General features: G+C 36.5%; 1 protein-coding gene across 1 annotated transcript in view; it reads left to right on the top strand.

Moving 5' to 3' along the window:
* LOC141517720 (kelch-like protein 2) overlaps window positions 1–16,100 on the top strand; it is a 139,329-nt gene that overhangs the window by 40,229 nt on the left and 83,000 nt on the right. Inside the window, 1 exon segment of the mRNA XM_074229014.1 lies at window positions 8,057–8,178. Coding sequence (XP_074085115.1) covers window positions 8,057–8,178 — 122 coding nt within the window.

The following is a 16,100-nucleotide window of genomic DNA, read 5'->3' as shown; positions in this document are numbered from 1 at the left end:
TTTATTAGGTGTTGGGGAGGAAGCAGATAAGATTGAACATAGTCCTAAATAGTAAATAGAGGAAGCATTTTGTATATGGGGGCAGAAGGGAATAATGAAAAAAACAGTCACCATTTGAATTAATTGAAAGTCAGATTTCAAAAACCACCTGGAACATTGTTAGGATGTCTAAGATTTGTGCTTTCCAAGCTATGAAAAATAGAGAATACATTGTGGTAGTTTATTTATATTTTAGTAGTAATAATGATTAAAACTGCAGTAATGTGTATGGGGATGATTAAAAAGATCTGGAAAAGCAACAGCTTTTAAAATAAATAAAAAATGAATCATTTTTTGTGTCTATAAATTTATTGTTGACTTATCAGGAATTTTATTTAAGCATATTCAAATCTTCTGCTTTATAGTTTTATGCATTCTCAACTCTTTTTATGTGTTGAAATGCAATTAAAAATAGAATTATAGAACTGATTATATTTTGAGTTAGAAGAAACCTTACAAAACAATCAGAATTGAATGATGTGATGCTATAAAGATAAGCTTGGTCCTCAGAGAAAGAGGCAGAAGATCACACCTTTCCTCTGATCCTTTATAGCCTATAGGCATGGAGAGTTGCATATGATATTAGGTTTTCCAATATGTGGCTCAGTTTTGTTATATCTTTTTACCCTCACTCTCCCTCTTCTCTTCTCCTCTTCCTTCTCCTTCCTCTCTCTCTTCTCCCTTTCCCTCTCCTCTCTTTCCCCTTTCTCTTCTTCCCTTCCTCCTGTCCACCCTTCTCCCCTTCCTTTCTCCCCTTCTCTTCTCCCTTTCCTCATAGATATTCTCTGAAGTCTCTTCCAGAGCTAAATCCTATGATTCCCATGATAGAATTCAAATGACAAGTGAGGACTGTGCTTAGGAGCACATGATTAGGAGTTTGAATTTATTAGAGCAGCAGCTAGAGGCTTTTCAAGAGGGGCATGATGCACTAAATGATGATTGAGGAATATTGAATAGGTGAAATTAGAAAATGACAGTAATAGATCATCTCAAAATTTAGAGCCATGATTAAAAAATTAGTCTCCAAAAATTGCAGGATGGAAGACTTGACAAGAGTTGCTTTTACAAAGAGGCAATGTCATAGAGTGGAGATCTCCCTGAATTTAGAGACAGGAGACTCGGATATTCATCCCAGGTTTTCTATTCATTGACTGTGTGACCTCCAGCTATTACTTTCTGTTTTGGACCTTCAGAATTCTTGTCTCATGGTATTATTTGTAATGCCTCATAGAAGACCTAAGTCAGGTGTGGGGAACCTTTTATCTGCCAAGGGCCTTTGGGTTATTTACAACATTATTGGAGGGCTGTATTTGCTCAAACATTTCATTAATTCACCCCTAAAAATCTAGATGTATTGAATTTCAAAATCCCCCTGGCAGCATCAGATCAATATAGCCTGCTAACTGGAGATTCTCCTCTCCTGGCTTAAGTGAATCAGTAGTCATTATACTGATGTGATCTATTATTACCAGTCTTGCATTAATTACACAGAAGCACTCTTGGGGACATCTAAAATACTTTATATATGCTAATTAGAAGAGTGTTAGGAGCATAGGATAAAGCAGCTTTGTCACGGTGCAGAGGGAGCAGTTCTCAGGGACCTTCTCTGATAAGTCCTGCTCTGTGACCTTGGGCTATTAGTGTCTATAGGTAGATCCCTAGGACTGTTAGGTTGCAGAGTAGGTGCTGCTCTGATGAAGAGAGCATTGTACCAGTGAAGGTGTGGGTTTGGTCTTAAAAACTAACATCCCAAGCCACTAGAGTGTGAGTACCTTGAGTTCAGAGAGTCCTTCCTATAATGGGATGGTCACAAATCCTAGACTCGTGCATGTCTATCTTTATATACCTGCATAGATGCACACACATATGTACATATACGTGTGTATAAACATTTTATACATGCACAGCCACATTTTACACGTGCACATTCATATATTATGTATGCATATTTGCATGTGTACTTAGTTATATATGTATATCGCTGTATCTCTCTGTATTAGAGACACATTAAATTGTTGATTTGTATGTATGTGTGGTTCTCTCAGGGAATATCCCAATGTAAAGCACAGCACTAAATCCTGGTTCCTGAAATAAAGGAAGAGTATGACTATCAAAAAAATCTTCCAGAGGCCCCCCTTTTGAGGAGAGCTAGAGAAAGATAGCTTTTATCCAGACAAAAGAACTATTTCTGCTTGCTCCTTGATCTTCTAGTTGATTCTCTCTTCCTTTTTCTTCCTTCCATCCTTTATTTCTTTTGTTCATCCTTTCTTTCTCTTTTTTCTTCCCTTTTCTTGCTTTCTTATTTGTTTCCTTCTTTCTCTTGCTTTCTTCCCCTTCTCGTTTTTCTCTTTTCTTCTCCTTTTCCTATCTCTCTCTCTCTCTCTCTCTCTCTCTCTCTCTCTCTCTCTCTCTCTCTCTCTCTCTCTTTCCCTCTCTCTCCTTCTAATTTGCTGTTGCAAAGGGCACATTCATTTCATCCCCTTTTCCCTCCACATGATTTTATGGATGCATTTTCTTCATTAAACCCTCTCTCTCTTTCCCTGAAATGCATGTAGAAACATCTTTCACTTTTCTGGGGAAGTAGCAGGGTACATTTAATGCACTTAAGTTCTTAGAAGAACATCTCCTCTCTAAGAGCTTGTCAGCCAGTCTCCAGGGAGGCGTGCAGTTAAATGCACATCACCATTATGGCTTCTCCCCTCCCTGAGTTTGTGTTTGGAAGAGGAATTTTGTGTAATGATGGATTCCCATAGGCCTTACTGAGAGGTTACTGCAGCTGATGGTATACTTAATCAGAAAATGAAATGAGCTTTCAAAAAATTTTGAGGATGGCCTGATGGTTTCCTAATGGAGGAGCAGGATTAAGACAAAAGTAACTATTTGTGTCCTTGTTTTTATTCCACATCCTTTGTGGTAGGGTCATAATAAGTCCCAGAACAGTGATTTTTGGGGACTTTAGCTTTTGTTTAAACTTAGGATAATTTCCATCAGTGAATTCTTAATTTCACAGATTCTCCTTTTAGTTTTCATATTGAAATTTTTTCTCCTCAGCTTCCCACAAATTTGATCCAGTGATTACTTATCCTAAACTTACACACACACACACACACACACACACACACATGATCTTAGAACTGGAGCTAGAAAGGAACCTTAGAGGCCACTGAGTCAAATTCTTTCTTTTGATGACAGATAAAGAAACTGAATCCTAGAGAGGTTAAATGATTTGTCCAGGATCACCCATCTAGTAAGTATCCCAGAAAGCATTTGAACCCAGATCTTCCTCTCTCCAAACCAGCACTCCAACATTATATATTCCTGTCAGTCAAAATTTTAGAATACTCCCCAAGTTGTATATATTTATTTATAAATTTCACATATTTCCTACTTTACTAATAATGATTCACATTGCAAAATTTACACACAAAAATAAAATTAGGTGATAAAGATGAAATAATATTTGAACCTAAACTCAAATCCATAGAATCCGGAAGTGAAAAAGTTGGATGTGCCCTTGAGGAGTTTTTTTGGCAGCTGTGTGGAAGATGACTTCAAGAAGGGAGAGACTGGTAGCAGCAAGATCAGTTAGGGTGCCATTGCATGGAGATGAGGACCTGAATCAAGATGGTGGCCTTGTGAATGGAAAGAAGGGCCAGATGTGAGAAATGGGGAGGGATCAACAAGAATTGGTAGCTGAGTGAGGGGGATGAGGCAAGGGGGACAACTTAGTAGCCTGGGGAACTTTGATGGCCATTGATGTCTTTGGCAGAGATAGAGATGTTTGGGAAAGGTGTGGGCTTGAGGGCAGTAGTAACGGAATTGCAACCCATGTTTGCCTGTTTATCTTATGCTGTACTCTTTCTTCCCCACTGAAGAACAAAGAGGGTGTATGGGGGAGGAGGAGGGGCTGCGCTTACTCACCAGCCATGTTCCATAAAACCCACGCTACGGGCTGCCTTCTGCTGCCAGGAGCCGATGGGGGAAGCTGATTGTGGGCATGCTAGGGGTGAGGGGAAGCCTGGGAAATTTTTTCTGGGTAGCTGAGAAAGCCTGGGTCAGGTCTAACCCATCAATCAGCTGATATTTATTAATCATTCACTACAAACAGGCCCCATGTTCACTGTCAGACTCTCCCCTACTCACCTACCCCCAAACACAACAAAAGAAAACATAAAAAAACAGTTCTTGCTCTCAAGGAGTTCACAGTCAAATTGGGGAGATCCCATGTGGACCACCATGTACTAGTTAGGTTGGGCATAATCTCAGAGGGAAGGCAGTAACATTAAAGAGAACTGGTAAAAAATAATTCTTGCAGAAGATGGGGTGTTTACTAAGCCTCGAAGGATAACAGGAAAACCAGGATGTGGAGATGAGAAGGAGCCTGCCCTGGGGTGGTTGTAATGTCAGAGGAGGGAAGGGGGCAAGAGGTAGAAATGACTGAATTTGACTGGATATGGGGAGGGTCAGAGCAAGGAGTAGCACATGAAATTTATCTTGTGCTAGGGTGACTGGACAATTAATGATACTTCAAAAAAGTTTTTTACAAAAATTTTTTCCAATTACATGTAATTGTAATTTAATTTGATGTACATGTAATTAAGAACATTTTTAAAAAAAATTTTGAGTCCCAAATTCTCAACCTCCTTGCCTTCCTCCTTAGAAGGAGGAATTTGATATAAATTTGATATAAATTATAGTTGTGCAGTCATGCAAAGCATATTTCCATTTTAGTCATGTTGCCAAAGGGAACACAGATCTCCCCTCCCACCAAAAGAACCCAAGAAAAATAAACTTAAAATAGGAATACTTTGATCTGCTTTCAGCCTCCATCACTTCTTTCTCTGCAGGTGGATAGCATTTTGCAAGAATAATTAATAGTATTTTTGATAATAATAAAGAAGTTAGAAAGAGGGTAGGGTTTTGATCATATTGAGTTTGAGATGCCTATGGTACATCCAGTTCAAACATCCAGTATATCTGGTGTCTAAAAAAAGCAATTGGAGATGTGAGACTGGAGACTGGGAGAGAAGTTAGGTCTAGACAAGTAAATCTAAGAGTCATGTACAGAGATGGTAATTAAATCCTTGGGAGTTGATGAGATCACCAAGTGAAATAATTTAGAGGAAGAATAGAAGACCCAAGATAGACCTTTGGGGTATACCAACTGTTAGAGAGCATGATCTAGATGAAAATCCCAAAAAAGGAGACAGAGATGAAAGGACTCATCAGATTAGTGGGAGAGCTCAGTGTCACAAAGACCTAAAGAGAAAAGAGATCAAGGAAAATGATGATTGACAGCATTGGAGCTTCAGAGAGGTTAGGAAGCATGAGAATTGAGAAGTTTGACAAGTAAGAAGAAATCATTTGGTCTTGGAGATAACAGTTTCATTTGAATAAAATTGGAAAACCAAACTTCAAGGAGTTAAGAGAAAGAGAAGAAAAGAAGTAGAGGCTTACATTTAAAAGGGAGGAGTTTGAATTCTTTCCTCCCTTCCTCAATCCTTCCCTCCCTCCCTTCTTTTGTTCCTTCCTTCCTTCCTTCCTTCCTTCCTTCCTTCCTTCCTTCCTTCCTTCCTTCCTTCCTTCCTTCCTTCCTTCCTTCCTTTGTCCTCCTCTTCTTCCCTTTCATCAAATTTATTTTGGTTACTATGTCACACTGCTGACTCATATTAAATTTGCAGTCCACTAAAATCACTAGATTTTTCTTTTTCATAACTGCTGCCATTTTGTATTCATGAATTTGATTATTTTGTATACAACTCTAAGATTTTACATTTATCCCTCTTTAATTTCATTTTACTAGATTCAATAAGGCACTCTTAACTTATCAAAGTCCTTTTAGATACTGACCTTCATCCAATGCATTAACTAACCCTCCAAGCTTCTTGTCATCTGCCTTTGTCCTTATCCAAGTCATTGATAAAAATAAAATTAAGAGCATAAGACCAAGCATGAATCTCTTGCATATTCCACTGGAGATCTCCTCCATGTTGACATTGAACTCAGAGTAGCCACCTAGTTTTGAAACCATCTAGTGCATATCTCTTTGTTTTCTCTTTAAGAATAATGGGGGGGGGGCTAGGTGGTGCGGTGGATTGAAGCACCAGCCCTGGATTCAGGAGTACCTGGGTTCAAATTCGGTCTCAGACACTTAATAATTGCCTAGCTGTGTGGCCTTGGGCAAGCCACTTAACCCCATTTGCCTTGGAAAAAACTAAAAAAAAAAAGAATAATACAAATAATACAATAATACAAAAAATTTGTTAAAATCTAGGTAAACTCTGTCCATGGCCTTTTCTTCATCTACTAGTTTAGTAATATAAACACAGATAGGAAATGAGGTTAATCTGGCATGACCATTCTCAGTGAAACCAGACTACATTTATATGATCATTGCTTCTCTGCTTGGCAATCCATCTTTTGAGAGATCTATTCTGGAATTTTACAAGTAATCTTTCTCCAACTTTCAAATTCTGTGATTTTGTGATATATAATTAAATTTGCGATTTCTATTTCCCCTGCCACTGGTGCCCACTCCCCACCACATACATCCCTGAACTTCTTATCATGTAATATGATAAATTCCTGAAAAGCTTGGCCATCCCTGAGTTAGAAATATAATGTTGCTTGCATAGATATTTCCACATGAAACTCCTGCTCAGATCAAGTTATCATGAGTATTCTACAGAATAATATTTGCAGAGTGAGATGTGAAAGTGCCTTCCTCCAGTTTTCCCTACTTTGGCATTTTCACTGGCTGTGCCTGGAGTGTCCTTTTTCATCTTCACTTCCTAGTTTCTTCGCTGACTTCCTTTAAATTTCAGCCAAAGGCATTCCCAATCCTCCTTAATGTTAGTACCTTTCAGTTGAGATTACCCCCAATTTATACTGTATCAATCTTCAATCAGTAAACATTTTTATTAAGTGCAAAAAGAAGCAAAAATACAATCATTGCCCTCACAAAGCTTATTATTCATTTAGTGATGATGTGCAAGTCTCTCCATGAATTTCATGGCTTATCCTGCTCTGTTCTTTTGTAACTCTTTACTTTGTATTCCTAATTCTATAGTATGTATATTGTGTCTTTATTTAAACAGCAGTTTGCCTCTGTTCTCTAATTGCCTTACCTGTGTAGTCCTTGCCTTCCCAGTGGAGATTAAGACTGATAGCTGATAGTCTGATAGACTGGTACCTAATAGTCTGTGGAAGTGCTTAAACCAGCCAATTGATCAGGAAATCTTTATTAAACTTTTACTCTGAACCAGGTACTAAGATTATAAAGGCAAAAATTATCCTCAAGCAGCTTACATTCCATTGGAGAGACTTACACATAATCGTTGAATGAATGATAAAAACAAACACTTCTTTTCAGCACTTATTTATTAGTGGATTTGTGATGGGTAATTAGCAATATTGCTTTTTTGGTTATCAGTCTTCAAAAATTCTTTAATGAAATTTTTTTCTGCTCAGTTCTACCTTTGTGGTTCAGGAACAGTATGGCTAACATTAAACTCCTCATGAGGTTTCTCTTAAATGTCTCTATCTTTCCCCAAATCTTGTCCCTCAGGAAGGCAGCCAAGGGAGCAATATGTAATTTCTGTGTTTTTACCTCTTCTCTAAGTGTCTTGTAGTGGAGCTTTAGCTCCACTAATTGCCTTTCCAAGATAGAAGTGAGATGGACATTTTTATTCTTGGTCTGTAATGACTGGCATCATAGCTTCTCTACAGGGAAGTTTACCATTTCTTCACTAAATTCTTGTTCTGAGCTAACCTCCAACTTTTAAAGGTTTGACCAGTGTAAGGCAAACCCTCATGCCCAACAGCTTCAAGTATAATCGCTATCATATCTCTTCTCCAAGGACTAGCTATGTTCAAAGAAACCATTTCATTGGGTATGTGGAGCAGCCACCACTTGGGTTAGTTGAGGGAGGCCCACATCAATGGATTCACCAACTATTTTGTGTTATTGACATCAGTTGAAAGTGCAAGTTGTTGTAACATTCGACTTTTGTTATAGGTGAGATGAGTGAAAGTCGAGCCAAGAGAATTCGAATAAAAGAAGTGGATGGCTGGACATTGAGGATGCTCATCGATTATGTTTACACTGCTGAAATCCAAGTCACTGAAGAAAATGTGCAGGTAAGAACAAATACATTGTGATAAGTAGGATTTTTAGGTGATGGGAGAGGAAGTATTCCCTGAACCACGACCTACCTTCCACCGCCTACGTTCTGTTTTTCTTCTGACAAAGTTAAAGAATGTGTTGTACATAACTTAACTTTTGAGTGATGTGAGGGATGATTATACCTTTTTGGTACTGTTTGTGATCATATCTTAAGTGTTCTCAGAACTGAGTTGTAAACAGCTTCTTTGTGAGCTTTTTATTCTTTTTGTGAAAGTGAATGTTTATCAGTAACTACAGATAGTGGCTGTTCATAATCTTTCTTTATTTCTTGGAAGAGTGGAGAGAAAAAATATTGGCAGAAAACCGACAGAGGTGTTTTTCTTCATTACCAGCAATAGCCTCTCCTCCACATACTTGAGAATATTATGTTCATTTTCTTTTAGGGTACAGCTAAATTGGTACTATTTAGAAAACTGAAAATTTGGTCTACATTCTTAAGAAATTTTCTGAAATTCTACTGTTATTTTTTTTTCCCTCAGGAAATTTAAATGTTAGCCTTTGGAAATTGAAAACTTTACAATTTAGGAAGCTGCAGAATATTACATATTTTCCATACAAGGATTTAAAACTAGGGTAGCCTCCCCAATTTGCCTCAGAGAATTTCATCAGTCCTACTAGGAAGAATCTCTCTACCAGGGATAAAAAATGACTGGGAGGTTTGGTCTGTAATTCTGGGATAGAAGTATCAATTATTTGCCTAGGACAAAGGAGATTGTATAACAAGAAATTGCAGACTTTTTACAGAGACAACAAATACAATCTATATTAACAATAGATTTGCTGAGTAAGAGCTTAGAAACTATCTGAAATGAATATATGTTGAATGGTATGGCTGAGGCTATACAACCAGTAAGTCATCTTCTGTACTTTATGTAATTCAGGCTGACTGTTCAACTTTTACACTAGAGGAAGACCATTTTTATAAGACAGTCATGATCAGCCTTGTTTTGACATAATGATCAATTTACTGTGTCTCTACAACTAACTTCCACTGATGTTATTTTCCAGATTCCAGGACATCATTTCTAATGAACCATAAGTCTTAGTTTATCATATTTTTGATCTACTGCATTTTTTCTGCCAATTGCTTTTCTTCATCCTTTCTCACCCTGTAGCTGGCACTCTGGATGCATTTGTTATTTAACTGATTTCCTTGATTCATAAATAGGGCATAGGGGATCATCAGCCGTGAGAATGATTTGATCATAAATGAGCACCCTGTGTAAAGCTGACCTCCTGAAGGTTAGTTGTAATCAGGACTAAAACTACTAGGAACTAGGAGGACGCCTCTAGTGTTGCTTTTAATAACTATCACGTTCTTTCCATCCTGAGCTCTTAGTCACGACTGCCTTTCAGAAAACCACTTGCCGTCCTAATTTGCCTTTTTAAGTGTCTGCTGCTTAACCCTCCCAGTAATACATTGAAAAGGTTCTATTTGGAAGATGTGGTAAATGGCTCTTAGAATTGTATCTACCACCACCAGCCCCTGTTTGTTCTCTTTAGCAGAAATGTAGCTGTGAATATAAAGCCTTATTTTTTTCCAGTGGGAGAAAAAAAGAATTTATTTGGGGGAAATCTTTGTATTGAAAACATCAGGTGTTGTAGTGTATAGAGCCAGCCTCGGAGTCAGTTAAGTCCTAAATTTTAATCCTTCCAGCCACTTGGGGATTCTGGGAAAAACATTTAACTTTCCAGTGTTCTAGGCAACGTTATAAGATTATAAGTCTTGGGATTTTTTTTAGTCAGGTAGATGGTTTAGGGGATAAAAGTGTAGATTTGGAATCAGGAAGATCTCAGTTCAAATATGACCTCAGGAACTTATGAGTTATATGACTCTAGATCACTTCACCATAATCTGTCATTATTCCCTTATCTGTAAAATGGGGATATTAATAGGACCTCTTTCTCAGCATTTTTATAAAGGAAAAATGAAATAATATTTGTGAAATGCTTTGTGAATCTTAAAGTTATGTTAGCTATTATTATAATATTATTGTTTTCCAGTCACTTTTCAGTGGTATCCAACTTTTCTTTTTTCTTTTTTTTTTTAGTTTTTTTTTTTTTTGCAAGGCAAACGGGGTGAAGTGGCTTGCCCAAGGCCACACAGCTAGGTAATTATTAAGTGTCTGAGACCAGATTTGAACCCAGGTACTCCTGACTCCAGGGCCGGTGCGTTATTCACTGCGCCACCTAGCCGCCCCAGTGTCCAACTTTTCATGACCCCTTTTGGGGTTTACTTGGCAAAGATACTGAACATGGTTTATCATTTCCTTCTCCAACTCATTTTACAGATGAGGAAACTGAGGCAAACAGGGTGAAGTGACTTGCCTAGGGTCACATAGCTAGTAAGTGTCTGAGACCAGATTTGAGTCAGATGCTTTATCCACTGTGCCACCTAGGTATCCCTTGTAAACCTTAATGCATTATGTAAATGTTAACTATTAGTATTGCTAATCTTATTATTTCAGAGAAAGTGCCAACCCTCTTTGGTAGAAAGAACTTCTTCATGTGGAAGTTCCATAAACCAGTGAAATCATTGGTAATGACCTCCCTGGGCTTCAGTGTCTTTAATGTAAAATGAAGAGGTTTTATGGCTTCTGAGGTGCTTTCCAGACCTACATTTGTGATCCTGTAGATGAAAGGATCCCTCATTTATGATCCTGCAGACAAGTTGTCCTGGCCATGCCTGTGACCCTAGTTTATACACTTACCCTGTAAGTACTTGAACAACCAAATAAAATTCTAACAAATTAATAGCCAAGATTAGCATCTAATTTTTAATTCATTCTATTTCCAATATATTTTTTCCTCTTTTGAGTATTCATTCCATTACTTTCCCAGTAGGGCTGCCACCACCCTTAATAATTCCTCTTTTTTACATTTCAGAGAAGAGTCCTTTCCCAGATGTCTAGCATTCTTTCTAACAGTTATGCTGAGCACAGACTTGGCCTGATCTTGAAATGTAAGAATTTGAAACTGGGGAATACCTGTCAGTCATTGGTGAGCAGGTGGGTGGAAATAAAGCAGGTAAAATTGAATCTGGGCATTGCCGTAATTTAGGAGGTTGTCCCAATGAATGGAATGAGCTCTCTCTCTTTAAAGAGAGCCTAGTCTGTTCTCAGATAACCTGTGTTTAGATAAATCAGAAAGAAATTATGCTCTGTATTCTCAAAGGTGCCTGAGCTGTTCTAAAAAGAGTTGACTGTCATGGCCAAAACTGTGCTTACTTTGTGCCATTGACCTTGGAGATGAGAATCTTCTTCAGGTTAGATGATATGAAAAAGAATACACATTTACAGTGACCTATTAAAAGGTCAGAATGCTACCACTTAGAAGTCATTGTTTTATTCACTCAACAAAGTAAATAATTCTTGGTCCTGATAGGTGTCTTTGGCAGTGAAGGGCAAGTTGTATCTCTAGTGTCTTAGAATTCATTATTGCTTTAGTTTTGCCATCAGTTGTTCCAATCCTCCAGTCTTCCTGTTCTCATTTGGGATTTTCTCAGCAAAGGCAGGAGTGATTTGCTATTTGCTTCTTTAGTTAATTTTATAGATGAGGAAACTAAGGCAGATGGTGTTAAGTGATTTGCTCAAGATCTCACAGCTAGTAAATATTTGAGGCTAGATTTGAACTCAGAAAATTGAGTCTTCCTGACTTCAGGAACAGTATCCATGGTGCCACCTAGCTGCCCTGTTGCCTTATTTAGAATGCTTTTAAATTGCAGCAAATATTCTGTTAACCCCCTTTCCTGAAAAGTTTTAGTGTGAACTATTTTGTGTTTTTCTTTGAAAATGTGAGGGCTCTTTGAATTTCAGTGTTTGGTTTACCTTTTGCTTAAGTTTTGGGGGATAAATGACCTGTTAATTTCTCTTTAAGAAAAAGAAAAGAGTAAAAACATGTTTTGCTAAAACCTACACTGCCAGTGTCATTCTAGTTGAATAATATATGTTAATAATATATGTTTCAACCTTAAGAGGTTAAAACCTCAACTTGAAAATGATTCAAACAGTTAAAGAATTTGAATGTGCCTTGGAAGTCATTTAGTCCTTCCATCTTATGTATTTTTTGTTCAGTTATTTTTCAGTCATATCCTACTCTTTGTGAGCCCATTTGGGGTTTTCTTGGCAGAGATATAGGAGTGGTGTGCCATTTCCTTCTCCAACTCATTTTATGTATGAGGAAACTGCGACCAGGGTTAAGTAATTTACCCAGGGTCACAGGCTAGTAAGTGTCTGAAGCCAGACTTGACCTCAGGTTCTCCTGACTTTAGGTCTAGTACTATATCCGCTGTGTTTCTTAACTATTTGATCCTAAATGCAAACTTCATAATAAATTTATTGTTTTTTTAAATTTATTTTTATTAAAGATATTATTTGAGTTTTACAATTTTCCCCCCAATCTTACTTCCTCCCCCGCCCATGGAAAACACTCTGTCAGTCTTTACTTTGTTTTCATGTTGTACCTTGATCCACATTGGGTGTGATGAGAGAGAAATCATATTCTTAAAGAAGAGAAGTCTAAGAGGTGACAAGATCAGATAATAAGATAACTGTTTTTTTCTAAATTAAAGGGAATAGTCCTTTGAACTTTGTTCAAACTGCACAGCTCCTTATCTGGATACAGATGGCACTCTCCTTTGCAGACAGCCCAAAACTGTTCCCGATTGTTGCACTGATGGAATGAGCAAGTCCTTCAAGGTTTATCATCACTCCCATGTTGCTGTTAGGGTGTACAGTGTTTTTCTGGTTCTGCTCATCTTACTCAGCATCAGTTCATGCAAATCCCTCCAGGCTTCCCTGAAATCCCGTCCCTCTAGGTTTCTAATAGAACAGTAGTGTTTCATGATATACATATATCCCAGTTTATAATTCCCCAATTGAAGGACATTCACTTAATTTCCAATTCTTTGCCATCACAAACAGGGCTGCTATGAATATTTTTGTACAAGTGAAGTTTTTACCCTTTTTCATCATCTCTTCAGGATATAGACCCAGTAGTGGTATTGCTGGATCAAAGGGTATGCACATTTTTGTTGCCCTTTGGGCGTAGTTCCAAATAGCTCTCCAGAAGGGTTGGATGAGTTCACAGCTCCACCAACAATGTAATAGTGTCCCAGATTTCCCACAACCCTTCCAACAATGATCATTATCTTTTCTGGTCATATGGGCCAATCTGAGAGGTGTGAGGTGGTACCTCAGAGAAGCTTTAATTTGCATTTCTCTAATAATTAATGATTTAGAGCAATTTTTCATATGGCTACTTCATAATAAATTTAAAAGTGAAAAAAATAAACTGGGAAGTACAAATTCTATAATTCTTTTTCTTATGGGTATATCTTGAGAGATGGTTAAATCCTTCATCTATCTTTTTTTTTCTTATTTAGAAATGTATTAAATCCAGAAGTAAGATCTACCTCTCCTATAAGAGTTAGGTGTGGGTTTACCATTTGGAAGGACTTTAATTGTCTAAAATTTATCACTGCCTTAACTTTCTACTCCCTTTCTCTTGAGCATCTCCCCATTTTGCCCTCCCCATTTGAAGTTTTATTGTTGTATTAATTTAGATTTGTTATGTTTTGTAAAGTCTGTTCTAGACAGTTATCCCTAGTGATTAGTAGAACTTTTCATTTGAAGTAAATGTGAAGGGATTAAGGTTCTGCAACAGTGAGTGAATTAATGGATTGTGTGTGTAAATGTTTCTGTTCTCAGCTTAATGATCTGTTTGTTCCATTGTTGTTCTCCTTATTAGCAAATTCTTGTCCTCCCTTCTTTGGTTACCAAATGATTTTAAGTAGAAAAGTCAATACAGACATACCTACATAGGTATAGGAATAGGGATAATTGAACCGATGATTTCAGAACAGGGAAATTAAAAAATTTAACTTCATTACTTTGCTTGCAATTCATATATATATATATATATATATATATATATATATATATATATATATATATATACACACACACACACATATATATATATATATATAATTTTAAATTTTAATCTGAAATACAAAATGAGAAAAGAAAAAAACATTTCCATGTATACAGCAGACCTAGAGGATTCAGTATAAAACAAAAATTTCTATTTTAAGAAAACTTACACAATAACTTAGACATTGTTTTTCTCTGCCTCCTTGTTGATTTTTTTTTATTCTTTGCTGTGCCTTTTTGATTTAAATTTTTCCATCTCCCCCTTTCACATGCATGCTCACTGAAGATTACAATTAAGCATATATAGGGAGGGCTAGGTGGTGTAGTGGATAAAGCCTTGGAGTCAGGAGTACCTGGGTTCAAATCCGGTCTCAGACACTTAATAATTACCTAGCTGTGTGGCCTTGGGCAAGCCACTTAACCACATTTGCCTTGCAAAAACCTAAAAAAAAATTAAGCATATATATATGTATATATGTATACAGATATCCATATATAGGTATCTATAAATAGATACACAAACTCATACATATATATTTACTATGCTTATTTCCTCCAATCATCTGTTTCTCTGAAGGCGAATAGCATCTTCCTTCATTTATCCAAGTCTTTCCATGTTTTTTCTAAATCAAACAGTGCATCATTTTCTCCATCACAGCAATATTCCAACCTAATTACACCTTATCTGAGAGATTGTCTATGAAAATTTTTATTTCCTCCAAATTTTCTGCATTTCTTCTGTTCTTGGTTACATAGGCTTTTATTTCTACAAGAAAATTTAATTTAAAATAATAAAAATTATCCTTTTTACACTTCAGCCATGCTCTTGCCTTATAATATAGCTTAAAGTCTGGTAATGCTTGAATCTACTTTCTTTACATCTTTTCCCCCTGGTTTCCTTGAAGTTCCTGATCTTCTTTATCTAAATGAACTTTATTATTATTTTTCTAACTTAGTAAAATAATTTTTAATAATTTAATTAGGATGACATTGAATAAATAGATTAGTTAGCAGAATTGTCATTTTTAAAAATTATCTACCCATCAACAATAAATATTATTTCAGTTATTTGGAGCTGAGTTTGTCTGCAAACTGTTTTATGTTTATGTCCTTACAGTTCCTCTATTTCGGTAGATGTATTCTCAGGTATTTTATTGTCTAGTTATTTTTAATGGTCTATAACAATATTGAATAATACTGCTGATACAGTATTTCACTTTTGATTAAATCTACTTTAACTTTAACTTTGTCAGAGTTATGATACCTGTTTTTTTACATATAAAATTCTATTTTATCTTTGTGTATAGCTCTCATTTTTATACTATATCCTGAGAACAATATATTGTTGAATTCAGATTTTTATTCTGCTATCCATTTCCATTTTATGGATGAAATAATCCCATTTCCATGCTAAGTTACAATTACTATGTATTTTTCCTCACTATCCTTCTCACTCTATTTAACCTAACACTCCTCACTCTTCTGCATTACTTTTACTTCCAATTCCTTAACCTACCCACCCCTCTCAGAGTCCTTCCCTTATTCCCCTTGCTTTCATATTTCTTTTTTAATTTAGAAGATTTATACCCTTGTAGATGTTGTTGCTTCTTCAACCCATTCCTGAAGAGTAAGGTTCTAGCACTACCCGCCTCCCCCCACTAGCTTCTTTTTTAAATCAATTTTTCCTTTAATTCCTCATTTTATGAAATAATTATTCCTTTTTCATCTCTCCCTACACAGTTATATGGGTTTTTAAAAAATCATCACATCATACTCAGCTCAATCTATGCCTTTCTTTCAAACAATCCAAATAAAAATGACAGTTATTAGAGTATTGTTAATATTTTCTCATATACAAAGTAATCAATTTGTCTTTATTGAATCCTTCCCAATCAGTGTTTAATGTTTACTAAATATTTCTCCTGGCTGTTACATGTCAATTT

The sequence above is a fragment of the Macrotis lagotis genome, chromosome 3 (assembly GCF_037893015.1).
Source record: "Macrotis lagotis isolate mMagLag1 chromosome 3, bilby.v1.9.chrom.fasta, whole genome shotgun sequence".
Lineage (NCBI taxonomy): Eukaryota > Metazoa > Chordata > Mammalia > Peramelemorphia > Peramelidae > Macrotis > Macrotis lagotis.
Note: the sequence above shows the minus strand (reverse complement) of the source record. Positions and strands in the feature narration are given on the sequence as shown.